The following is a 25993-nucleotide window of genomic DNA, read 5'->3' as shown; positions in this document are numbered from 1 at the left end:
AAAACAAGTTTTTTTTAACTGAAAGTAAGGAGTGATATTAAAATTTAAAACGAACAGAAATTATTCCGTATATGAAAGGGGCTGTCCCCTCCTCAACACCTCACTCTTTACGCTGAAGTTCGACTCAGTCTACAACATTATTTTTTAAAACGATAAAAAAAAACTTGAGGCATTGAGGAGGGGACAGTCTCATATGATGGAATCCTTTCATATATGGAATAATTTCTGTTTGTTTTAAGTTTTAATGTCACTCCTTAATTTCATTTTTTTTAAATATTTTTTTTTATTCAATAAAAGTCTAAAGCCTACTACGTCATTGGTGATTCACTGAAAACGAATTATATTACAAATATTTTCTTTTCCAGTTATTGCAGCATTGAAAATGAAAATAAAATTATGGTGAAATAGAATCTTGAACTGATGATCTTTCAACAATTAATAGCATTATATATCAAACATTCAGTTTGATTTTATTTATATTTTTCAAAACTGTTTGAGACACATATAGTTTTCAGCAAAGTGCCAATGACGCAGTAGGTTTCAGAGTTTTACAGTAAAAGAAGGAGGCAAAACCCAAACTCTTCTTTATAGAGATTTTTGTTCGTTTTAAGCAGGATTTGCATATTCAATTTAAGTTTCACTCGTTTTAAGATTTATTAATTAATTTATATTAGTCATTATTGTTTGTTTGTTTGCTATGATTGTTTTTAATTTTTACTCGTGTTGGGTTTCATTTTTCCTCAATAGAAAAGTATTTCTTTCCGTTTTAAGCTTGATTTGCATGTTCAGCTTAAGCTTTACTCATTTTGATATTCATTTATTTATTTATTTTAGTACCTGTCGTTTTTTTTTTTTTTTTTTTGCTATGCTTGTTTATTTAATTTCTGTTCGTTTTGAATTTCATTTGTTCTTTAATAGTAATTTCTGGTTGTTTTGAGTTTGAGTTATTGTAGGTTTCTATTTCTTCTGACCTTAAGTTTAATATGGCCTTTACTTTTCTTTAGGAAACTTCTTTTTCGGGAAGTTTTTTTTTTAAAAATATTTCTGTTCGTTTTTTATTGCCAAAGTTTCAAGTTTTTAAAAATTCCGTATTTCAGAATATTTTTTTTATTCCAAAATAAATTAGCAGTTTTGGTAAGAACTAGCGTATTAAAGTGAACATTGAATATACAATGTTGTCATTTCTTAAAAGCTCACCAGCTCGAAATTTTGTTTCACCTAAGCTATGTTTAAAGCTATGACACCTCTAGGCCCAAGCCATTTTGCTCCTCTGTTTTTGCAAGAATATTAGATAAATCCCCAAAACTTCAAGAATAGTGAAAGCCACAGAGCTTAGTGGGCCTATTGGTAAATCCTGGTCTTGTTTAACAGGAATTTTATTTTATTTTCAATGTTGTAATAAGAACAAACGAAACTATTTGTAACATAATTCCTTTTAGTAAAGCACCAAATACGCAGTAGGACTTATACTTTTGCCATTAGAGAAACAGGCAGTAACCATACTCTTGTGTGTAGTGAAGATACCATTCAGTAGAAGTACATAACCCCTACTCCCTGAAAACAACCACAGTCTAACAACCAATCCTTGATCCATGTCGCACTTGTGGTTGAATTCCGTTCTCCCAATTATTATAATAAAAAAAAGGAAAACTAATTTTGCAGAACTTTGTAGCCACTTAAGTAAGATAATGATAATTCTAAGTAAGAGAATTGGATCCTCTTTATTCAACCCAACTTTAAAATAAACCTCCTTCCCCAAACAGTCTTTAGCTTGGGAGTAAAACCTTAAAGACATAGACTGATCCTTATGAGCTTGCCCCCTCTTGGATTTCTTGGTCAGCGCTCAACCCTAAATCCTTCTTTTTCTAAATAATTTTTTATTATACCTAATTGCTTCTGATGATTATCTCTACTATCAGCCACTAGAGCTATGTCATCCCCGAATATCATGCATGATAGCCTAAACCAATCCAAAGATACATAAGGGGTTCCATTACAATTCATAAAATTATCTAAATAATTAACAAACATGGAGAAAAACTTAGGAAATGAAGTACATCCTTGTTTCACACCCACATGAGACTTAACCACCTTAGAAATCTTTCCCATAACCTTCACAACAAGTTTAACCCTCCGATACATATCTAATGTTACTGCTACAAAACAAGACGGCAAGCCTATTTCTAACAGACTTTCAATTAACAACCTCCTATTTACCTAGTCAAAAGCTCTTTTCAGGTCTAAAAAGGCGAGAAATAGCCGACCATTTTTCCCTCTAGTATATTTTCTTCTCAGTATATCCAAAGTAAAAATATGGTCAACAGTGCTGAATGTCGATCTGAATCCCGCTTGCATCGGGCTAAGTATTTCCTCCTTATCTAACCAATCTCTTATCCTAAATTCCAGAACCTTATAAAACAATTTACTTACCACCCATTTACTCCACTACAACTCTTGTTTGTAGTGAAGACACCGTTCATTAGAAGTACACCCCGATTCTTTCGGAAAGAATTTGGGAAAATGCTTCCGGAAAGTTTTTTTTTTTATTAATTTTTTTTCGTTCTTTTATTGCAAAAGTTTCAAGTTTTTAAAAACTCTTCATTTGAAGATAAGATTTTTTTTTCTGTTTTAAAAAAACAACATCAAACTTTCATCAAAGTATCAAAACTAGTATCAAAGTAACAATACCAAAGTATCAAAGTAAAGAGAGGATCAAAGTTAAAAAGGAATCAAAGTAAAAAAAAGTATCAAAATAACAATAAGCAATTTGTACAACTTACAACCCTTGCACCGTAAATCGAAGTTACCACATAAATCACTAAATCCAAGTACCAAAGTAAAAAGAAGTATCAAAGTAACAATGGTTAGGTTTCGTAACTCAGAGCCAATTCCCCGTGGCAAGGGGTCAACCCCGGAAGCATAGTTATTTGGCCTTTGAACTATTTTGAATAGTTCACATAAATGGCTATCTATAAACTTTGATTGGATACATTTGGGGAAAAGGGCCTTGGAGGGGGGGGGCTAGTTGTCCTCCAATTACTTTTGACTCTTGAGAAGGGCACTAGAAATTATGATTTAAAAACAAACCCCCTCTGAAGTTTATACGAACATCCCTTCCATGAAAAACCTTATATATCCCCATGGCACATTTTACAGCACTTGCCCTCGGATTCTGGGGGGGAGGGGCTCTTTTATCCCTGGAGTTTCTGCTATATTATCTGTCGTCCATTTTGAACAAAATGGCTATGTAAAAAATTCGATTGGACGCATTTGGGGAAAAACAGGTTGGGAGGGAAGGGGTCTAGTCACCATCGGATAACTTTTGACTCTTAAAAGGTGAATTAGAACTTCAAATGTCTCATCATTTGAGTCCCGTCGAAATTTTATATGACCACCTCTACCATAAAAGCTTATGCGCCCCCGCAGCAAGTTACAACCCTTCCCGGGGCACTGGGGGGGGGGTATGTTGACAACGAAGTTTTGTAATCTTATTGTTGGACTATTTCAAACAAACTGACTATCCCAAAATCTTCATTTGATGCAATTGGGGAAAAGAGGATGTTTGTGGCAGGGAGGGATAGATGCCCTCCTTTAACTTTCGACTCATAAAAAGGTAACTAGAACTTTCAAGGTCCAATCAAATGAGCCACCTTAGAAGTTTATACGACCACCCCTTACATAAAAATCTTATACATTTCCTGGGCATAACTTAAAACACTTGCCCCCGGGCTGGGGGGGGGCTGGGTAGATCCCCGGATCTACCCAGCCCCCCCTAGCCCATCCCAGCCCCCTACCAAGTCCCCAAAAAGCCCATCTAAACAAACAAAACCCCATCTAAACAAACAAAACCCAGAAGAATTATCTATTAATCAGAATCCAGCGCAATGATATGTCGTTTACTAGGCTTCAATTCTCCTAAGGGGTGTCATTCCTCAAGGTTACTGTACAGCACCGTTTGCAGTCACGGTTCTGGTTACGTAAACTCGGGAAAGGCCAATCATGACATCACTATGTGGCCATGCAAGCAAGGTTTTCCTTTTGGGGATAGGAACGGAGGAAGCAGCTTATGGCAGAGCAGAGAGTGCAAACTGTCTCAAAACAGCTGAACAGCTTCAAACTTTTATACACAGCCTTTCCTCGTCAGGACTTTAGTCACGGCAATGGTTTATATCTATTGAACTGCCAATTTTAAAACCTCTCAGTTTTAAAGGATATAGTGCTACATATTGGTGCATTTGTCACTAAATACTATATACAATCCATGTAAAATGAATGTCTATTCATTTTATTCAGCTCTATTAACAGCTATACAGTGTACCAGCTAAAAAGAAACGGCCTTTGGATGTTTTTATAGGGAGAAGGGGGGGGGGGGGGTATCTAAATCTTCAAAAAAGCAACATATAGGTTGCTCCAAATGTTTTACGTTTACATTAGAAGTCTTTCAGATAAATCTGTTGCAGCTTATGTGTTGCACCAAATGTTTTAAGTCTCCATGAAAAGTCTTTCAGATAAATGTGTTGCAGCTTATGTGTTGCTCCAGATGTTTTAAGTTTCATTGAAAAGTCTTTCAGATAAATGTGTTGCAGCTTATGTGTTGCTCCAAATGTTTTAGGTTTCCATGAAAAGTCTTTCAGATAAATGTGGAATGGGGATTTAACCCCTCTAGCCTAAGAAATACAGCCAAGGAGGGGGAGTGATAGGGTTGACTGCAGAATTATATTTTATGCTTTTTATTATGGATAAGCTGGTCAGAAATATACAGTTCAGTATTTTTAGTAGAATCTTTGCCTGCCTGAGCCCTCTTCATTTGGAGAAATATATTTGGGATAGGTATATAAAATTGGTGCTCATTAGAATGACAGGATTTTCTTATCGCAGACATAGTATTTTAATAGAATCCATTATTTTTAGAATGTTGAAGCATTGTGAAGAAAGTTGAAATTCAGTGTAGTGAAATTTACTTCATATTTAAGAAACCTTTATTTTAATGTGTAAAGGAAACTCATTTAAATGAACCCTTATTCTCAGAGCATTGTTACGCAATGCTTTGAATTTATAATAAAGGCTAGGCGGCTAGGCCGTGTTGCAGCACCCTATTGTTAAGGTTACATTGAATCTGATGTTTGAACTATTTAAAAAAAATGTATATCTCAAAATTTGTATCGGATGGGTTTAGGGAAAAAAGGATAGGGGGTGGGACTAGTTGCCCTCACATCTCTTTTGACTTTTAAAAAATGAACTAGAAATTTCAATTTCCAATCAAATGAGCCCTCTCCAAAATGTACAAGAGCATCCCTTCCATAAGAACCATATATGCCCCCCAGTTCATATCTTACAACACCTACCCCTTGCCCCAGGGGGTTGCGTCGACGCCTAAGTTTTTTATTATCTGACCTTAAAACTACTTTTAACAAAATGGCTATTTTAATGTTGATATCGGATGGGTTTGGGGAAAAAGGGCGTGGAGGGGCTAGTTGCCATCGGATCTCTCTTGACTCTTAAAAAGTAAACTGGATCAAATGAGCCCTCTCTGAAGTTTATACGAGCATACCTTTCATAAGCACCCTATATGCCTATATACATAACTTACAACACCTACTTCCGGGCACAGGGGGGTGGGGTGTCGACAACGAAATTATTGTAATCTGACCTTTGAACAATATAAAAAATGGCTATCTCAAAATTTATATCGGAGTGGTTTGGGGAAAGGACGGGGGGGGGAGGGGCTAGTTGCACCCCGATATCTTTTGACTCTTAAAAATTGAAATATAGCTTTCAATTTCCATTCAAATGAGCCCTCTCTGAAGTTTATACGAGCATCCCTTCCATAAGCATCATATATGCCCCTAGGGCATAGCTTACAACGGCTGCTCCCATGTCCTGGGGGGAGGTTGTATAGACACCGGCATTTTTCTTATCTGACCTTTGAACTATTTATAACAAAATGGCTATGTAAAAATTTTTATCAGATGGGTTTGTGGGGAAATGGCGTGAGGGGAGGCTAGTTGCCCTCGGAACTCTTTTGACTCTCAAAAACTGAACTCTCAAAAACTGAGCCCTCTCTGAAGTTTATACGAGAATCTCTTCAATAAGAACCATAAATGCCCCCAGGGCATATGATCTTTGGACTCTTTTTTTTTGGCTATCTCAAAATTTTTATCCGATGCATTTGGGAAAAAAGGGCGTGGTGAGGGGATAGTTGCCGTCCAATCTCTTTTGACTCTTAAAAATTGAACTAGAAGAATTTCCAAGCAAATGAGCCCTCTCTGAAGTTTGTATGAGCATCTTTTTCATAAGAATCATATATTGTCCCAGGGCATAACTTACAACGCCTGCCCCTGGGCCCTGGGGGGTTGTGTCTACACCAGAATTTTTGTATATGAACTTTGAACTATTTTTAACAAAATGGCTATCTCAAAATTTTTATTGGATGCATTTGCGAAGAAAGGGGCGTGAGGGGGGGATAGTTATCCTCCAATTTTTTGACTCTCAAAAAATGAACTAGAACTTTCAATTTCCAATAAAATGAGCCCTCTTTGAAGTTTTTACGAGCATCCCTTCCATAAGAAACATGTAAACCCCCAGGGCATAACTTACAAAGCCTGCCCCCGGGCCCTGGTGGGTTGTGTTGACTCGGGAGTTTTCGTTATATGATCTTTAAATTATTTAAAAAAAAATGGCTATCTCGAAATTTATATCGGATGAGTTTAAGGGAAAAGGGCGTGGATGGGGGGGGGGGCTAGCTGCTCTCCGATCTCTTTTGACTCTTAAAAAATGAACTAGAACCTTCAATTTCCAATCAAATGAGCCCTCTCTGAAGTTTATACGAGAATCTCTTCCATAAGAATCATCTATGCCCCCAGGGCATATGATCTTTGAACTATTTTTAACAAAATGGGTATCTCAAAATTTAAATCCGATGCATTTGGGAAAAAAGGGCGTGGGGGAGGGGCTAGTTGCCCTCTAATCTCTTTTGACTCTTAAAAAGTGAACTAGAACTTTCAATTTCCAATCAAATGAGGCCTCTCTGAAGTTTATTCAAGCATTCCTTCCATAAGGACCACACATGCCCCCAGGGCATAGCTGACAACACTAGATAGATGATTAAAAAAGATAATACATGAAAGTAGGGAGCCCGTCCCCCTTGATTCAGTTACTCCGGCATTTGAGAACAAAACTTTCGCCTCTTTTCCATACATCTCTAAACTCAGCGACAAACTTGGAAATTTAAAAAAAAAACATAATTTCTCTGTTTCTTTCAAAACTGAATAAAAAGTTGAACATTTTTTTCAACTCGGGAAAGGATAAAACTGACCCTATACCGAGCAGTGGTGTCTACAGAGTCCCGTGTTCACGTGGGAAATTTTACATTGGTAGGACCCATCAAAGGGAACGATTGCATGAACACAAAATTTCAATAGATAAGTCCCTGAGATTTGAAAATAAAATGACAACTTCGATTCACTTTTGGCCCTGCATATTTTCGAAAATCCTAGACATTTAGTTCTTTTTGAAGAGGCAACTTTAATATCTACTATAAATGGCCTACCGAAATCTTTCAAAGAGGCAATTGAGATAAAAAAAGATATATACATAAACAGAAATTTGGCTATAAATAGAGACACAGGATATATTTCCTTAAGTCCAGTTTATAACAACTTCATATTAAAAGACTCAATCAATATTTTCTCCGCGTCTAATTTAAGACAACCTGTCCGCATATTTAATTAAACCAAAATTGTAAACAGGCAAATCTATTGCAAGGCAAATGATACTTATTCAATCAAATTGGTGAATTTTTTTTCATTGATTTCAGGCTTTTTTTTTTTTTTTTTTATTCAGTATCTTTCTCCTCTTGTCAAGTTCATGTCGAAAGGTTAGGTTTTGTTGTTTTGTTAGGGCTGAAGACGACTTGGCGGAGGTCCTTGTCGAAATATTTGCTTTTTCTTCCTCTTCATATTTTGCCATGGCTGACAAATCCTCGTTTTCTCACGGATTTGATTTAACTTTTTCATTTATTATATCGTTTCCTCTCTTGGTTTCATATGAAATTGCCATATAAAGTTTACTTTTTAATTACTGTTCTCCTCCCCCCATAGAAAAATATCCTTCGTACATGCCTGTGATTGGAGTAGTAAAAAATAGGTCAATGGCCCTTCCAATACCCCTGCCAACTTTTTGCCAGAAACATGGGTAGCATACACCTTCTTTAAAACTTAATCTTGCAAAAAGTTTAGCAGGTGAAATTGGAGGCACAAAGAGGCCTAAAAGTCTCTGCAACACTACCCCTCGCCACCAAATTACCAGCATATAGGCTGGCATGCTTTTTTCGCCGATTGGCTTGACATTTATGGGGAAAGTAAAATGGGCAAATGGGACATGAGAGTAATGATGTTCAGAAATATATTCCCCTTTCATGACTTTGGCACAAGAGTAATCAAATCCACTTGAATTTTTATTAGGGCTACCTTATTCGGGATGCGGGACAAAGAGAATTGTTTTTCCCGTGCCTTACAGATTTATATGCCCATATTCAATTGAAATTTTGTAGGCACGTATCTACAGCCCATGAGACAAAAAAAAATATGATATTTTAGACTGGTGACCTTTACCATCCAGGTAATGGAAGTTCCATTGTTCGGGGATTTCTCTTCTATCGTTTTATTTTTATTTTTAAAACTTTATTTTTATTTATTTCAGTTGTATTTTGTATTTAGTGCAATATTCAATGTAACCTTAACAATAGGGTGCTGCAACACGGCCTAGCCGCCTAACCTTTATTATAAATTCAAAGCATTGCGTAACAATGCTCTGAGAATAAGGGTTCATTTAAATGAGTTTCCTTTACACATTAAAATAAAGGTTTCTTAAATATGAAGTAAATTTCACTACACTGAATTTCAACTTTCTTCACAATGCTTCAACATTCCAAAAATAATGGATTCTATTAAAATACTATGTCTGCGATAAGAAAATCCTGTCATTCTAATGAGCACCAATTTTATATACCTATCCCAAATATATTTCTCCAAATGAAGAGGGCTCAGGCAGGCAAAGATTCTACTAAAAATACTGAACTGTATATTTCTGACCAGCTTATCCATAATAAAAAGCATAAAATATAATTCTGCAGTCAACCCTATCACTCCCCCTCCTTGGCTGTATTTCTTAGGCTAGAGGGGTTAAATCCCCATTCCACATTTATCTGAAAGACTTTTCATGGAAACCTAAAACATTTGGAGCAACACATAAGCTGCAACACATTTATCTGAAAGACTTTTCAATGAAACTTAAAACATCTGGAGCAACACATAAGCTGCAACACATTTATCTGAAAGACTTTTCATGGAGACTTAAAACATTTGGTGCAACACATAAGCTGCAACAGCTTTATCTGAAAGACTTCTCATGTAAACGTAAAACATTTGGAGCAACCTATATGTTGCTTTTGTGAAGATTTAGATACCCCCCCCCCTTTTCCCTATAAAAACATCCAAAGGCCGTTTCTTTTTAGCTGGTACACTGTATAGCTCTTAATAGAGCTGAATAAAATGAATAGACATTCATTTTACATGGATTGTATACAGTATTTAGTGACAAATGCACCAATATGTAGCACTATATCCTTTAAAACTTAGAGGTTTTAAAATTGGCAGTTCAATAGATATAAACCATTGCCGTGACTAAAGTCCTGACGAGGAAAGGTTGTGTATAAAAGTTTGAAGCTGTTCAGCTGTTTTGAGACAGTTTGCACTCACTGCTCTGCCATAAGCTGCTTCCTCCGTTCCTATCCCCAAAAGGAAAACCTTGCTTGCATGGCCACATAGTGATGTCATGATTGGCCTTTCCCGAGTTTACGTAACCAGAACCGTGACTGCAAACGGTGCTGTACAGTAACCTTGAGAACTGACACCCCTTAGGAGAATTGAAGTCTAGTAAACGACATATCATTGCGCTGGATTCTGATTAATAGATAATTCTTCTGGGTTTTGTTTGTTTAGATGGGGTTTTGTTTGTTTAGATGGGCTTTTTGGGGAGCTGAAAACCTCTAAGTTATATATTACAGACTGCCTCCCCGTTGTGCTACAATGTAAATACATTCTTAGACCCCTGATTGAAGGACTCAATCAATATTTTCACCCGGTATAACTTGAAAGAAACTATTTGCATATCAAATGATAACGAATTTGTAGGCCAGCCAAAGCAATAGCAAAACAAAGGATTATTGCCCAATCATCTTGGTAGTTTTTTTTTTCATTGATTCCAACCTGGTTCTTATTTAGTTTTTGTTCTGTCGTTGACAAGTAAACCTCGAAAGGTTCGATTTTCGTTGGTTTCTTTTTGTTTTCTTTCTTTTTTGTTTAGCACTGAAGACGACTCAGCGGAGGTCTTCTTCTTCTATTTAACAGCAAGCGGGCTTTTCAGTAAAACTATTTAGCCCTTTTCCTTTTGCTTCACTCTGTGGGCTACAGAGCTACTGGCTTGATTGCCTCATATCTATTATATATATTCAGATATCTTTCAGCAGATCTTTCGACTCTAGGAGTTCAAATATAAGATGATAGATGTCGATTTCTATGCTCTGTGTGCAGGTATAGTTGGCTAGGCTCTTGGCTGATAGTGGGATTTTGTGGTGTTTGAAGTATTTTAACAGTTTAGAAAGCAAGGTATGTTGTGCAGACGTCAGCATATTACATTCAAATGGTCAATTGTTTCATTATTCATATTACAATGCCAGCAAAGAGGGGACAGGGGAATTGAACCACTTGAATTAGAAAGCTTATATGAGAATGCAAGGAAATTTAGTCCATTTGTTCCAGAACGAATTCTGTGATAAATTTTAGAAAGATACTTATTGGGAAAGGGGGAAAGGATAGGATTATTCTTATTAAAATTAATATCTGATAGTCTCCATCGGTAAATATCTCTAATGGAGATTGGTCTCCCACTTGGCTGGTCAATATTTATAGCATTTTTTGCTATTTCATCAACCTGATGATTACCACTTATGCCAGAGTGGCTAGGAATATACTGAAAGTAAGTTTTATGCCACTTGAAGCAAAATTATCAATACCACTGTGACAATGATAAGTGTCAATGTTCAACTTATTTTGAGGAGCAGAGGCCAGCAGCTCAAGGCTTGATAAAGAGTTAGAATAGATGATAATATTATTCGAATTTTCAATGAAAGACTGGTTTTGCTTAAGGTGTTCTAATGCTATGATTATGGAATTTAACTCAGCAGACATTATAGATAAATTATTACATAATCTCTTGCCCATTGCAATTTTCAGGTGAGGAAGGAAAACACCACTTGCAGCCTTCTCATCCATTTTTGACCCATCAACAAATATTTGGAAGTGATTTTATAGGTAATTGTATTAAGTTCTGCAAATATTTTCTGGACAAAAGCAATGGGGGTTAAATCTTTATTCCATTTTGAAAATTCAGTATTTATTATGGGAAATGACCAATTCCATGGAGGGGATTGGGGGAAAGTAGGTGCAATAGACTTTGCTGGTACAGGGAACTTCTTTTGAATATTCGCATACTCATCTGCAATACCTCTATACATGGCTGGATTTCTTAACCAATTATGTAATGTGTGTGAGCTATTTGATTTGTCATAATGGGTATTATTATGTATAAGCTCATACAGGAGTGGGTTGGGGGAAGTCTTTTTCCCACATATGTGGCTTATGACTTTATTCATAATTGTCTCATTCGTTTCACTGGAGAGATTACTTGAAAAATTATTCCAGTATTTATATTTGGAATATATTATATTACTTTTTAGATTAGATTCTGCTTGTATTTTTTTTATATATGCAGAAGGTGATGGTTTTTTTATTAATTCTGTCCTAGCTGCCTTTTTTATCCTCCATTTATTTAGGCACTCATTGGTCCACAATGCTTTAGGAATTTTTTTAGGGAATGTTTTCTTAGGTGTTGTTCTGGGGATAGCATGATTAGCTGTATTTATTAGTAAAGATGTCAACGCTTCAGCATGTGTGTCAACTGTTGTGTTAGAAATGCATAAACTTTGGGTGAAACTTGTAATTTCATCATTTAGCTTATTTTGGAAAATAGACCAATTCGCTTTAGTGTTGATATATTTGGAGTTATTAGATGAAGTTTCAGCAGGTTCATTTAGGGAGCAAACTATAGCAAATTGGTCTGTACATAGACTATCAATTTTATTTATGTAAATTTTGTTCAAAAAATTTAAAGACACAATTTGTAGGTCAATTGTGGAGAATTTGCCACTTTTGGGGTTGAAATATGTATTCAGGTTTGGAGGGGTAGCAACAGCTAATTAATTTTTATTTGAAGTCATATGCTCAATAAATTTACCAGCTTTATTTGCTGGTTTATTCCCCCACAAAAGGCTGTGGGCATTGAAATCACCACAAATAATGATATTTTTAACATATTAGAATTATTTATATAATTAAAGAAATCCTTGGCATCTGTAGTTTGGCCATTAGGGTTATAGAAGCTTATTATGTAGGTTTTTAAATTATTCAGCCAAACACTTATACCAATTACATCAACATCATTTTCAAAATCTGGAAAATTGATGCCACAGAATTTTGTATTAATATTAACTAATAAAGCTACACCACCTCCTTTTCTCTCTGAAGATCTATCCTTACTCAGGATAGTATATCCCGGATACTTAATTTGTTGATTTTGGGTTAAATGAGTTTCCTGGAGGCAAGCAATATTAATGGAATTATTATTCATAAATGATATTAGTTCATTTAGCTTATTTTCTGTGAGTGATCTTACATTCCATTGGAGTATTGATAAATGTTGTGTTGTTGATTTATTCTTCATATGACTGTGTATCAATGTTCAGCTTTGTTAAAAGTAAAGCAATATCTTTTTTTGCTTGAATGAGCATATCATCTGGGATGTAGATTTTTGCCAATTCTGCAATAATTTTTGTTTTCTGTAGTTGATGTATGTTCATGGCCTGAACTGCATTACAGTTTAGAATGAATAAGCATATATTTGGGGATTGCATTTTTGGTAGTGCATCCTGTTTGTTGGTTAAGGGATTGATTCCTGGTAGTGTTTCTGGTTTGTTTCTTCTTAGGAGGGAGGGCCAGGCTGGCCTCATCTCACCGGACAAGGAGGCTTGTTGGCTTGGTGATTCCTTCTGATAGGGATTTGCGCTAGGGGGATTAGCAGATGGTGTTTGCGATGGGGTGCTTGCTGGATTGGGGGCATGGGACGTGGGGGTTTTGGTTGGTTTCATTACAGGCTTTATTTGGTATTGTTGGGCAGCATTTGCTTCCATTGCTGCAAAGGGGTATGGGATTGCCTTCTCTGTTGATATTTGGAGTGTTAGAGCTCTTTTCTTGTATGCAGGGCATAATGATTTATTTGTAGATTCATGTGGGCCTTTGCAATTGATGCATGTAGGCTGGGTGTTGTTGCAAGTTGTCAGCTCTTTAGGATGGAAAGATTTACAATTACTACACTCTTGGAGAATTTCATTGCATTTGTTTGTCGTGTGTCCCAGTTTTAAACACTTCTGACACTGAATAGGCTTAGGTTTGTATTCCTTGTGTGGTTTGATTTGCCCAAATAGGAATAATTTTTCTGGGATATCAATTTCCAAGTTGGGTAACATCCTCAACTGGGATTGTGTTTCCAGCCCTATCTGAGAGGCCTTCTTTTAACTCCTGAGTAGATATCTCTGGGGGAACATTATAAACTACAATTTTTGTTGGTGATTTTTATGGGTTCCAATTAGATGCAATAATTGGGGTATTCAGAAGGGATTTAAGGTTAATTATTGTATCTGCTGATTTCTGATCTTCTACAGCTATTAGCACAGCAAAGATCCATCACGGTTAATGTTAAGAGAGAACATCGATTTTAGCAATTTAAAAATTGCAACTCTTATTGCAGTGATCATTTTTATTTCAAAGGGGGTAGTGGGAGTAATTTTAAGGTAAATTCCTAAGTTTTTGGAGGGAGGATCTTGGGCAGGGAAAGGGGAAATCCTTTTAATTGGGGAGATTTTTTTCCTTTTTTTAGAACTTCTAGGGAGGACCTCTTGAAACCCATTATCATCGTTTATGGTTACATTAGCCCCTACACTTATCATTGTCCTATTCTCCGAATTGGAGCTATCATTAGAACTTTGAGAAAGGGTGCTTGACCAGCCTGGATGGGTATCTTTCACTATGACACTTTCACTGGAATTTGATTTGGGATCTGGGGGGACTTTTTTTTGGAGGACTTCTAATCATTGCCTATTGGAAAAAGCTTTAAAACACAAAAATAAAACTAAAAACAAGAAGGGGAAATAGATGATATCAAACCGTCTGCACTATACTATGGGGAGGATAAACACCACAGTATAGCCCTGAGGATGACTTGAGCAGAACTGGTTTGGTACAACTGCTGATTAGAAGAGATAATAATCACAAGAAAATATATTTCGATTTTCTTATAAGGTTACAGGTCCTTGTCGAAATATTTGCATATTTCTTCTTCTTCATGTTTCGCCACTGGCTGACAAAATCCTCATTTTTTCACCTTTTTTGATTTTATTTTTCATTTTGTTATTTTCTTTCCTCTCTGAGTTTCATTTGTGCTATAAAAATTTTTTTTAACGTACTTTTTTATTTTGTTTGTTTGATTTTTAAACATTGATAACCCCTTTCTTTTATTTTCTAGGAATAATAATTTCTTTTTTTGTCTTTATTTTCTGTATAATTTTAATTTAAAAGGTGGTTAGAAGATAAAGCCACCCACAGGCCTTTTGTGTTTAAATAGAAGTTCAAATAGAGATAAAATACTTTTAATAGACAGTGATTTTCGCTTTTGTCTTTCATGTGGTTTAGTTTTTACAAAATGATGTTGCGTTTATTAGTTGTTTTTAGGTAAAATAAAGTATACATCTATCCATAAGAAAATATACTTGACAATTGGAAATACTTTTTAACAGAAAATGTATTTTTATAAAAACTTATGATTTTGAAAATTTTAACAACAGTTTTTCAATCTTAAATTATGTTTCCCCTTCATCTGTTCAATTCGATGCTGAATCATGTATATATTAATAGAAAAATATAAGGGCTTTGTGTTTCCAAAGAAAAACTGAGATACACACTTTGAAGTTGAGATATACAGTTTAAAATTTTTTAAGTAGTTTAAAAGAAATAAGAGCTTGAAAAACTCACATTTATACAAGGAGTGGCTGATGTCTGAAAGCTAGGACCTTCAGCACTGTCAACATCAACACACCATCCAATGTTGCGACTGACGTTTGAAGCTTGATCCATAACTTGATCATAAGAAGGTGGCAATTCATGTTGCACGTCTTCCGGTTTGCTGCCAGATTCAGTGACATCAACATTTAGTTTCCCTTCACTTTCATCCTTTTTATCCATTGTCTACAAGGTTATTTTTGGAACAAGTTTGAAATATTTCTGAAGTAATTTCAATTAATTTTAAAATAAAGTAAAAATTAAAAATGGGGAGCTATGCTCTAAATCTATATTTTTTTTGGAGCAAGTGGCAAAATGAAGGAATTTGATGACATAAGGTAGTATACCTCTTACTGACAGGCTACCATTACACTAGAATTATCTAATTAGCACTTTTGTCATCTATTACTGATAAATATTGTAAAAGATTATAAACAGATTATAAAGATTGTAAAAAAGAATTATATAAAAAAGATTATAAAGATTGTAAAAGATTATAAAAGATATAAAAGATTACAATATTGTTTACAAAACAAAGATTTAGTTTTCTAAATCTCAAGTATGTAAGCCTGTTCTTTACAATGTATATCTTTCCTGTGTTTAAGTAAACTTTAAGTCAGAGTATCTCTATTTAAAGTCAAACTATATTTTAAAAAGCCAGTAACTGGTAAATCACCTTGAGGTCTAAAAGAAATTTGCTATGATAATGACCACCTCCCTCAAGAAAAATCCAAATCCCTTCCCTTATCATAGGTCAAACTCCAGCTAAGCTCATAAGTCAAAGTCTAAAAAAAAAATAATTCAAATGCGTTAACATGATAATCTGGGGTTTTAAAACTGGTTAGATGCAGTGGTGCTCATAATTTCTAGAAGTCCTGGCCACTATAAAATTAGCTTGCACTTATCTAGTTATTCATGTAAAAGAAAAAGGGAAAATTGCTTTAGGCATGTAAATAGAGATTAGTCTTGGAAATGGAGCAGAACAAATGTAAAACACAAAAAAGAGTAGTCGTATGAAAATTATTGAGAAATTATAAATGAAATCTAAAAATTTTTAGAATCTTGATGGACAGCTCCCCCCCCCCCCCCTCCTCTCTATAAACAGCTGCCTATGAGCCTAAAATTATGGACAGATTTTGTCTGGCAATCTTCTTAAAAAAAACTTTTGCTCTATGATTTCTACATTAAAGCTGTTATTATTTGTCCTGTTATTCCTTGTTTGGCAGATAATTGGCCTGAACAACTTCTTTGTAAAAGCAATTACGTTACTATATGAAACTTGCCCCCATTATCATCAAACACCTATAATCATTTTGTGAAAATAATCTTAAGAATAGCATAGATGATTACCAACAAGAATTTATATCAGTGCAAGATAATGTTTTGAGATAATTATCAGCAAATATACCCAAGAAACTGACACAGCTTTGGATAACAATCTGTTCAATTGTCTCCTCGGTAAGAAACGCTACAATAGCAAAAGAGTAGGAACATTCAATTCCCAACCAAATATTCTTTGCAAATGGTTGCAATTGAGCAACCATTGAGATTTGTATGTAAGCATCTATAATGTGCAATGTGCCATTGAGCAACCGGCTCAATTTGAGATTTGTATGTAAGCATCTATATGAACTAACACAACTGTGTTAATAAAATCCTTTTAATAGACAGTGATTTTCACAAACAATGATACAATTTCACAAAAAATACTAGATATTTTGGTCACACATGCAGTGACCATCATCAGTAGTAAAACAGTTTTACTACTGATGACGGTCACTGCATATGTGACTGAAATATCTAGTATTTTTGTGTGAAGTTTTATCACTGTTTGTGAAAATCACTGTCAATTAAAAGGATTTTATCCCTTTTTGAACTTTTATTTATCATCATGGAAAAGCAGTGTGGTCCCCAAAATTATCTATGTTACCACTGACTATGAACCTACTTTTGACTTACCATTTTTTCAGCCTATCTACTGTTTTTCATTACATCTCTTTGTATAATTTTAAATAATGAAACCAGTAGGACAAACATTTTATTATTTAATTTAAAAGAAAGGAAACATGAAAATCTAATTAGCAGAAACTTTCAACATATTGTAAAGTTAGAATTCCATTACTAAAGTTTTTTCATGTAGTTCTGTAAATAGCTTAGAGCATCATCTTGCCCCATTAAAGGAAGGGGGTGGTACAATTGTCACTGAAGCAACAACCATTATAGTTGGAAAGAATTTGACTGGTGGATAGAAGGATACTACTTTTTTGTTATTGTAGCAATTCCTTAAGAGATGGTTATAGAACAGACTGTTACCACGCTTGGTGCTCCTATGATAGCCTTCCATCAACAAATTTTTAATCTCCTTCTTGAAGAATCGAAATATCACCAATAATCTTCTATATTTAAGAATATATTTGTATATGTTAGTGATTTGGGCATGTGCCCATTTATCAGACAAATATACAGATTTAGATATAAGCCTAGAATTAGGTCTGTTGAGAAGGAAACATGTTAAAAAAAAATTCTTATTTTATAATTTGCCCATTAATGGTAGTTAACATATTTTGACTGGAACTTCATTATATTTTACCCTCCCCCACCTAAACTTCAAATATATACTCATCCACTTGTAAATTGAATCAACACTGATGAAATCAAGGATCAGAGAACAAATAGGAAATATACAATTTGGGGTATATACTTGCACATTAGGAGGGAGGGGCACATTTGATGTAAAGTATATTGGAATTGTAGTCAAAATGTGTTGACTATAGTTATTGCACATAAAGTACAAAGTGTTTTCTTAACATTTTTCCTTTTTAACAGCCCCAAATCGAGACCTATATCCAGATTTGCATTGTAGTCATTCAAAATCTGTAAACATTGTTGGACTTGGATCTACACCTTTCTTCTCAAAATAGGGAAATTTTGTTGACTTGTGAAATATAAAATATTTTGTCTTAGTATATTTAGTTCTTGAGATATATAGAGGTCTCTATCTTTTTTAAGAGTTGATAGATCTCAAAGACATAAACAGTTACTCTTAAAAACCTAATACAAGTTTTCAGGTTTGGTAAATTTTGAGCATTTTTCCAGTACTTTAGATGAACAGTAGGTAGAAGATGAACACACTACTAGATGCATCCTTTGATGTTTTTTTTTTCAAATATAGCAATTGTTGTGTTTGCAAATCTTGTCTTGAGCCTTTAAAGGGATCATTGAAGTGACACCTTGTTCCTTATTAAAAAATGGTTACAAAAAATTGTCAAAACAATCATAAATGCTTACTTATCTGATTTCTAAAAGAGTTTCATTTCCCCCCTCGTGCCTCTGATGGATAATTGCCAAAATCTCTCAAATTATGTTTTCCAAGAAGTGTGACACTTTCTTTCTTTATTATTTTACAGCAAATGCAAATCAATCATCAGGAAGAAAAGAGGGGTGCTATTCAAAAAAATAAGATAAATATTTATAGTGAGCTCTTTGTTGATATTACTTACATCAGGGGAAGGGGTGAAGCAATGCACTCTTATAATTAAGATGAGTAAGTAATTATGGTTATTTTAAAGTAACTTTCTAAATTTTTGGTAGCCGCTTTCTATTGGTACAAGAAACGTGGTGCCACTTTAAGGGCCAAAAATACGACTTCTAAAGGAAGCAAATGGAATCATCTTTACCTATGTAAAGATTAATGTGGGGGTATAAATTTAGGACCAGTACTGGTCATAAGGAGACATATTAAGAAAACAATTCTTACTTCATAATATGCATAATAATCCTAGTTAACATATTTTCCAGGGGGAGCACCTTTATCATCCCTATTTTCCCTGTTGTACAATTACTTTTAACAAAATTGTGAAAAATAAACATATTTGATTGCATTTTTCTATTTTTAAATATTCTATACAGCAAAGTTAAACACCATTACTGCCATCAACCAAAAAGATATAAATAGGCTAATATTAATAAATTTAGGTTAGGTTAGATTAGCTCAATGGCTCTTGGGTGTTTGTTTTAAAGTGATTGTCAAGACTTGGAGAAATGATAAAATATTAAAAATGTGATTGTAAAACTGAAAAAAAACAAGGAAAATAGTGAGGATAAAGGTGCCCCCCTTGGATAATATGTTAACCAGCATAATTTTGCATATTTTGAGGTAAGAATTGTTTCTTACTTCATAAGAATTGTCTTTTATTGCTTTATCTACAATATCTTACAGGAAAAGAGCCTCTTACTAGGATATCATATTCTGTTGTGGCACTCTCTAATCTTGGCTCAACATAGTGCACCCAGTGCACAAAGTCATGTCACTTTTGTATGTTATGTATTGTAAATAAACATATTTTTCTCTTGGTGCTTGCCTAGATGGTTTTTGAAGTTGTTTAGAGTTGATGGTGACAATGCTTCTCTGGATAAAAAGTTCTAGCCTTTAAACTGCTCTAACTGACCAGAAAGAAGATCTCTGTCTAGTTAATGCTGTTTGTTTCTGGATTTTTGCAGAATTACCCCTAGTATAGACGTTAGTCAGACTACAGAAGAATTTGTCGAACTTGGTTCTATCTAGATCCTTTCTCGAGTTGAAAATCTGGATCAGGTCCCCTCTTTTTCTTCTATAGTTTAGGCTTGGCAGCTTCATTTGTTTCAGGCGCTCTTCATATGTCATTTCTTTTAGTCCAGGGAGTTTTGTTTGGTAGCATGTCGCTGCACCTTTTCAATTTTGATAGCATCGCCAATGTATGAGGGACCCCAGACAATGTTTCCATACTCAATGGTTGGTCGCACAAGAGCTTTGTAGAGTCTGGTGAAGGTTTTAGTGTCAAAATGCCTGAAAGACAGTCTGATTAGACCAACCAGCCTGCTTGCCTTATTTGCAATGAGATCTGTGTTTGTTTTTGCTAATGTAAGGGTGTCATCAATGTTTTTTGGTTTGGGTCCAATCCATAATGTCTTGCACTTTTTAGCATTGAAGCTTAATCCTAGGCTCTCAAGATTCCTATTCAACATGTTAATGTTGCTCTGCAGGATGGTTACATTTTCTTGTTTTGCCACTGGCCTGAAAAGCTTTGTGTCATCTGCAAAGGGCTTGATGTGGCTGACAATACCCTCAGTTATGCTATTTATGTGGAGGATGAAGAGTATTGGCCCTATTACACTCCCCTGGACAATGCCACTTGGTACACTAGCTTTTGGTGACAATATGTCTTCCACTTTAACAATCTGGCTACAGTCAAGTAGAAATGAAGATATCCACAAAATCATCTGCTCACTTATACCAAAGGTACAAAGTCATGAGAGTAGGGTGCTATGGGGGACTTTGTCAAAGGCCTTTTCAACATCAAACAGAAACACCAGAATACTCAGGCCACTTTCCAGGGCTGTTGCCCACTCGTCTAAAACTTCCAGGAGCTGATTTGTGCAGCTGCTTCTTGCATGAAGCCAAACTGTTCTGCACCAATCAGTTAATTTTCAGATATAAAATTCATAATCTTGTTGCAGACTAGTTTTTCCATAATCTTGGAGAGCTGGGAATTAGGCCTATTGACCTGTAGTTGGAGGCACTGCGTTCGTCCCCCTTCCTATGTGTGGGAACAACATTAGCTTATTCTCATTTAGCTGAGACTATACCATGCTTTAAGGATGTACCAAACTGGTGAGTAAGTGGCTCTGTAACCTCCTCAGTATCAACCTTCAGCCACCTGGCTGCTATACCGTCAGGTCTGGGTGATTTGCTGGGATCTATTTCCCCGAGTAGTTTGAGCACATCACCTTGCCCAACCTAAGTATCCATCATCTGGGGTCGATTCGTTGGACTTACAGGGCTGTCAGTAGTAGTGCTGGCTTCTGGGGATTTGGTAATGTATTCTGAGCTAAAGAACTGGCTCAGTAATTCTGCTTTTTCAGCTGGGGTGGTGACTTTATTGCCATTTTCTTGCTTCAGGTCAGGGATTCCAGTTCTACTAGCGAGCTTTTTGTTGGTGTGTTTCCAAAAAAATTTTGGGTTGGTTTTTGCCTTGTCGGCCAACATACTGTTCCTGCTCCTTTTCAACTTTTCTGGATTCACTGCAGACTGTATTACTAGATTGTTGGTATGCTTTTTTGTTCTCCTTGCTCCTGAATTTTCATAATTTCTTAAACTTCCTTTGTTTAATGTTAATCAGTTGCTTCATATTGGGGTCTAATTTTGGTAGAGTTTTGGGGACTGTTTTCTTGCTAGTGACTGAGCAACAAGCAACTCCTGCTTTGATTATGTAAGTGACTAGTTGTAGCTGATTGTTTAAATCATCTTTGAGCCTCATGCATTCCCAGTCTACACTTTGCATCATGCTCTTGTACTTAGCTGCATATGGTCTTCTTTGTATATTTATTTGGCTTTGCTGAGTTTAGTCTAATCTCTGCTGATATGCTGCAGTGGTCACTTCTCTTCAGGGGTGCTGTGACTGTTATTTCCATAATTGTCTCAGGCCGGTTGGTTAGGAACAAATCAAGAATATTTTCTTTTTGGCCATCTCTGGAATGTGTTGACTCTTGGATTAATTGGGACAGGTGGCACTCATTTAGCACATCTTTAAAGAGATGGGTGGCCACATCTGCAGCAGTCCATGTTAATTCTGGCAGATTAAAGTCACCCACAATGTATACTGCTTGTTCTGGGATTTTTGCTTGCCTGGTCAATTCTGCTCTTATTTCCTCAATGGCAAGTTTCTTTCTATCAGCCCCTTCAGATGGTGATTGGTAGACACAACACACTGTGACACTGTCACTTCCTGTTGCTATATTTACAGTAACAAATTCAGCACTGGATATGGTTTGATGGTGTACAGTGCATGATTCCACAAAGAGATATTTGGTTGTGTATATGGCAACACCTCTGCTGGTTGTTTTGGGATTACTTATCAGGTTGTAGCTGTCTATCTGGATCTCACATTGCTCAATTGGTTTGCCATTTTTGGTTTTACTTCAGGAATACAAATTATGTAGGCCTATCAGTCTAAAAAGTATCATATTACTAAGTCTCCTTATTACCAGTAATGGCCCTAGGCTAGCCTATATTTATACCAGTGTGTGTGCAATGTACTTTTTTCTATCAGGAAAGAGCATAAAAAGATACATCAATAAGTGCATTCACATTTTACTTAATTAATTAGCATAATAGAAAAAAGTAAAACATTACCAATTTTTTGCATTTTTATGCAAAATTCATGTTGTTTAACATCATGTCTTTTGAATTGTTGGAGTTAATTTTATCACAGAAAGTTTTTACAGTAGAATGTTAAGCCAAATTGGAATTTTTTTGAATTTAATTAACTTTGAAGCTATATAAATCAGGATTTAGCAAAGGTAGAGGAATCAATATACTTTCATTTGGTAAAGCTGGCTCTATTGCTGGAAGTTATAGCCTTCTTTTATAAGATAGAATTTGCCCAAGCTGATAAAATATCAGCATCCTATTGATGACCTTCCCAAGATATAAATCTAGCCAATAATAGCTTAATTGAGAGTCTGAATCCAATCCTGAGAGCTAATCCATCAAGCTTAACTACTTTTCAAGATACAATAATACCCATCGACTACAATTCTACCCTGTTTAATCACGTAAAACAGTTTACATATTGCTATTTTGAAATTCTATTTTCAGATGATCCTTAAATATAGGCCGATGAGTCACTGTTTACACATTCCATTCGTTTAAAATTTTCAATTAAAACTGTCATCTATTAAGCTAATAAATACATAAGAGACAGTTTTCGCAACTGTCGGGAATCACTTTCCAGGTGTTTTCGCGGATGAAGGCGAAAAGCAATAGCTTTCCATTCAGAATTTTACGGCGGGAAACACTTTTTCGGAAATTAAATCCGGACGGAAAGTAGAAAGTGAAGCTGGAAACTACATTTTTCGTGTAACTTTCAAACTGACAAAAGAACATGGAAGTATATGCCTACGTTAGAATCATAGGCAGCGCGCTAGTGCTGCCTAAGTAAAGAACGATGTGGGCACAATGTGTTTTTTTCTCCGACAGGCACTTCATATCGAAGGATTTGTCGTAGAAACTTCGAAAAGGGCTCATTTGATTGGAAATTGGAGTGGCTAGTGCCCTTTTTATTAGTCGAAAGTGATTGGAGGGCAACTAGCCCCCCCCCCCGCCCATCATTCCCCCAAACACATCCAATCAAAATTTCGAGATAGCCATTTTGTTCACCGTAGTTGATTTCAAAATCAAATATGTGTTTTTGAGGAGGAAACTGCCCCACAACCCTCAGGGCAAGGGTTTTAAGTTATGCCCTGGAGACATATAAGATTTTTATATAAGGCTTTGTCGAAGAAACTTCAAAAGAGGCTCATTCGATTGGAAATTCAAAGGGCTAGTGCCCTTTTTAATAGTCGAAAGTGATTGGAGGGCAACTAGCCCCCCCCCCCCTACGACCATTATTCCCCCAAACACATCCAATCAAAATTTTGAGATAGCCATTTTTTTCGGCGTAGTTGATTTCCAGATAGAAAATATGTTTTTGAGGAGGACACTACACTCAGGGCAAGGGTTTTGAGCTATGCCCTGGGGGCGTATAAGGTTTTTATAGAAGTCGTTGTCGTAGAAACTTCGAAAAATGGTCATTCGATTGGAAATTCAAAGGGCTTGTGCCTTTTCAATAGTCGAAAGTGATTGGAGGGTAACAAGCCCCCCCCCACTCCAATCAATTCCCCAAACACATCCAATCAAAACTTTGAGATAGCCATTTTGTTCAGTGGAGTTGATTTCCAGATAGAAATTATGTTTTTGAGGACAGTCTCCCATCAGGGCAAGCCCTTAGGGCAAGGGTTGTAAGTTATGCCCTGGGGGAATATAAGGTTTTTTAGAGAAGGCGTTGTCGTAGAAACTTTAAAAAAGGCTCATTCGATTGAAAATTCAAAGGGCTACTGCCCTTTTAAATAGTCGAAAGTGATTAGAAGGCAACTAACCCGCCTCTCATCCCCACCTTTTCCCTAAACACATCTAATCAAAACTTTGAGATAGCCATTTTATTCAACGTAGTTTCAAGTTCTGGAAATTAGTTTTTGAGGCTGACAACCCCCACCCCCACAGCCCTCAGGGCAAGGGTTGTAAATTATGCCCAGGGGGAATAATTTACGTGATTGGAGGGCAACTAGTCCCCCTTCCACTCCCACCCTCCCATTTGCCCATTATTTTTAAAAACTAAATGTTGCTTTAAGATTAAATCAAGATACACTGTGATAATACTAATTCCCAATAAAGCATCTCAGCAGTATCCCAAGAACAAGAACGAACTGAGGGTATTATGTTGAAACTTTCGGGGCTACTTCTGCTCTTAAAATTTAACAAAAACAAAATAGCGTAAGTGTATCCAACCTATCAAAGAAAGTAAACAGATTTTTTTGAGAATGGTATCAAGTTTTCCATTTCAGGTCAACTAGAGGAGGTATGAAACTAAATTAAACAGTACTATTTGTGCCCAGATTTTAAAAGGGGGTATGCTGTTAAAAGTTGCAGCGAATTATTCTCCAGCATACAAATAGCAGGTCAAACTATAAAGTCTTAAAAAACTAAAAGATTTAAACTAATATTTTCTTTCTCCCTGAAAAAGACTGTGTCCATATACAACTAACAGAAATTAATTTAAAACATATTTCTACAAAACAAATTTATCAAAGAAAATTAAAGAACTCCATTAAACAAAAAAGAGCAAAAATAAAATCAAATAATCTACCAAGCGTGAAACTACCACAAATCAGCATCGATAAATAAATGAACCCAGAACGAGCTGAAATTACAGTGATTAAACGAATAACCTCAAAGCGAGCACACATAAACAGAAGTTGGGCGAAAAACCCCTGTACCTTCCCAAGGTCAGAACAAAATTTGCACTTTACTGAAAAATATAAATGTTTTTACTTTTATAACTTTAATAAATCAAATAATATTAACATTTTGATTGCTATATATCAGTATATGTATATTAAACAGACAATGCACATTCATTTGTATTTTTTCAGTAAAGTGCAAATTTTGTTCCGGCCTTGGGAAGGCATAGGGGTTTTGCGCCCAACTTATGTTAATTTCTGCTCGTTTTGAGTTTGACTCGGTTACTTATTGTAATTTCTGTTCGTTTTGGGTTTCATTTATTTATCGATGCTGATTTGTGGTAGTTTCACGCTTGGTAGATTATTTGATTTTATTTTTGCTCTTTTTTTGTTTAATGGAGTTCTTTACTTTTCTTTGAAAAACTTATTTTGTAGAAAAAGTTTTTTTTAATTAATTAAATAAAATGCCTACATTTCGAAAATGAGATTATTATGGTATGACTGAAGAGGGCGAGCTCGTATTCCAAAGTACAGATAAGCTAAATAGCGGTCATGAATTCAAAACCTTGAATCCAGGATTCTACAATATTCAGGTATGAAGCGTCAGTCTTAATGCTCGGGTAAGTTGGTTTTTGCATCACCCATGACACTTATTGCTTGAACTACGTACATCCATGTTAAATATATTAAAATTTTGTTCTAAAAGAGTCGTCTTTGCTTTCCACTTTCTCTTTTTTGCTTTCCAGCAGTTTTCAAGACGCGTGACTGTTCGTGTGATTAGTTTCTGTTCGTTTTGTATTGACATAGTCTTTTTTAAGGACTTTTCAGGGACTATTTCAGGAAAGACTGAGCCTCTTCTGAAGTTAAACAGCCATCCCTTCCATAAAAACCTTTAATACCACCTGGGTATAACTTACAACCCTTGTCCCTAGTCTCTGGGGTTTGTT

The 25993-nt window shown here is 35.5% G+C and overlaps 2 protein-coding genes across 3 annotated transcripts in view; both read right to left on the bottom strand.

Annotated features, from left to right (window-relative positions):
- Nucleotides 1–22898, bottom strand: part of LOC148953681 (annexin A13-like) — a 150859-nt gene extending 127961 nt beyond the window's left edge. The window contains exons 1-2 of one of the 2 annotated variants that reach the window (XM_089086780.1): nt 22838–22898; nt 15204–15416 (exon numbers count right to left, since the gene is read on the bottom strand). In XM_089086780.1, the coding sequence (XP_088942906.1) occupies nt 15204–15413 (210 nt within the window). In that variant the 5' untranslated portion in view covers nt 15414–15416; nt 22838–22898. Of the gene's footprint in view, nt 1–15203; nt 15453–22837 lie in introns of both variants that reach the window. The other variant, XM_089086781.1, reaches the window with a different exon arrangement.
- Nucleotides 19899–20489, bottom strand: LOC148953682 (uncharacterized). The gene has a single exon (XM_089085789.1). It carries the CDS (start codon nt 20487–20489, stop codon nt 19899–19901), a length of 591 nt encoding a protein of 196 aa, XP_088941915.1.
- Nucleotides 22899–25993: the final 3095 nt, after the last annotated feature.

Source organism: Artemia sp. Qi Xiang Cuo, chromosome 3 (assembly GCF_049724085.1).
Source record: "Artemia sp. Qi Xiang Cuo chromosome 3, ASM4972408v1, whole genome shotgun sequence".
In the NCBI taxonomy this organism is placed as follows: Eukaryota; Metazoa; Arthropoda; class Branchiopoda; order Anostraca; family Artemiidae; genus Artemia; species Artemia sp. Qi Xiang Cuo.
The sequence above is the reverse complement of the archived record's forward strand: the minus strand, read 5'-3'. Positions and strand labels throughout refer to the sequence as shown.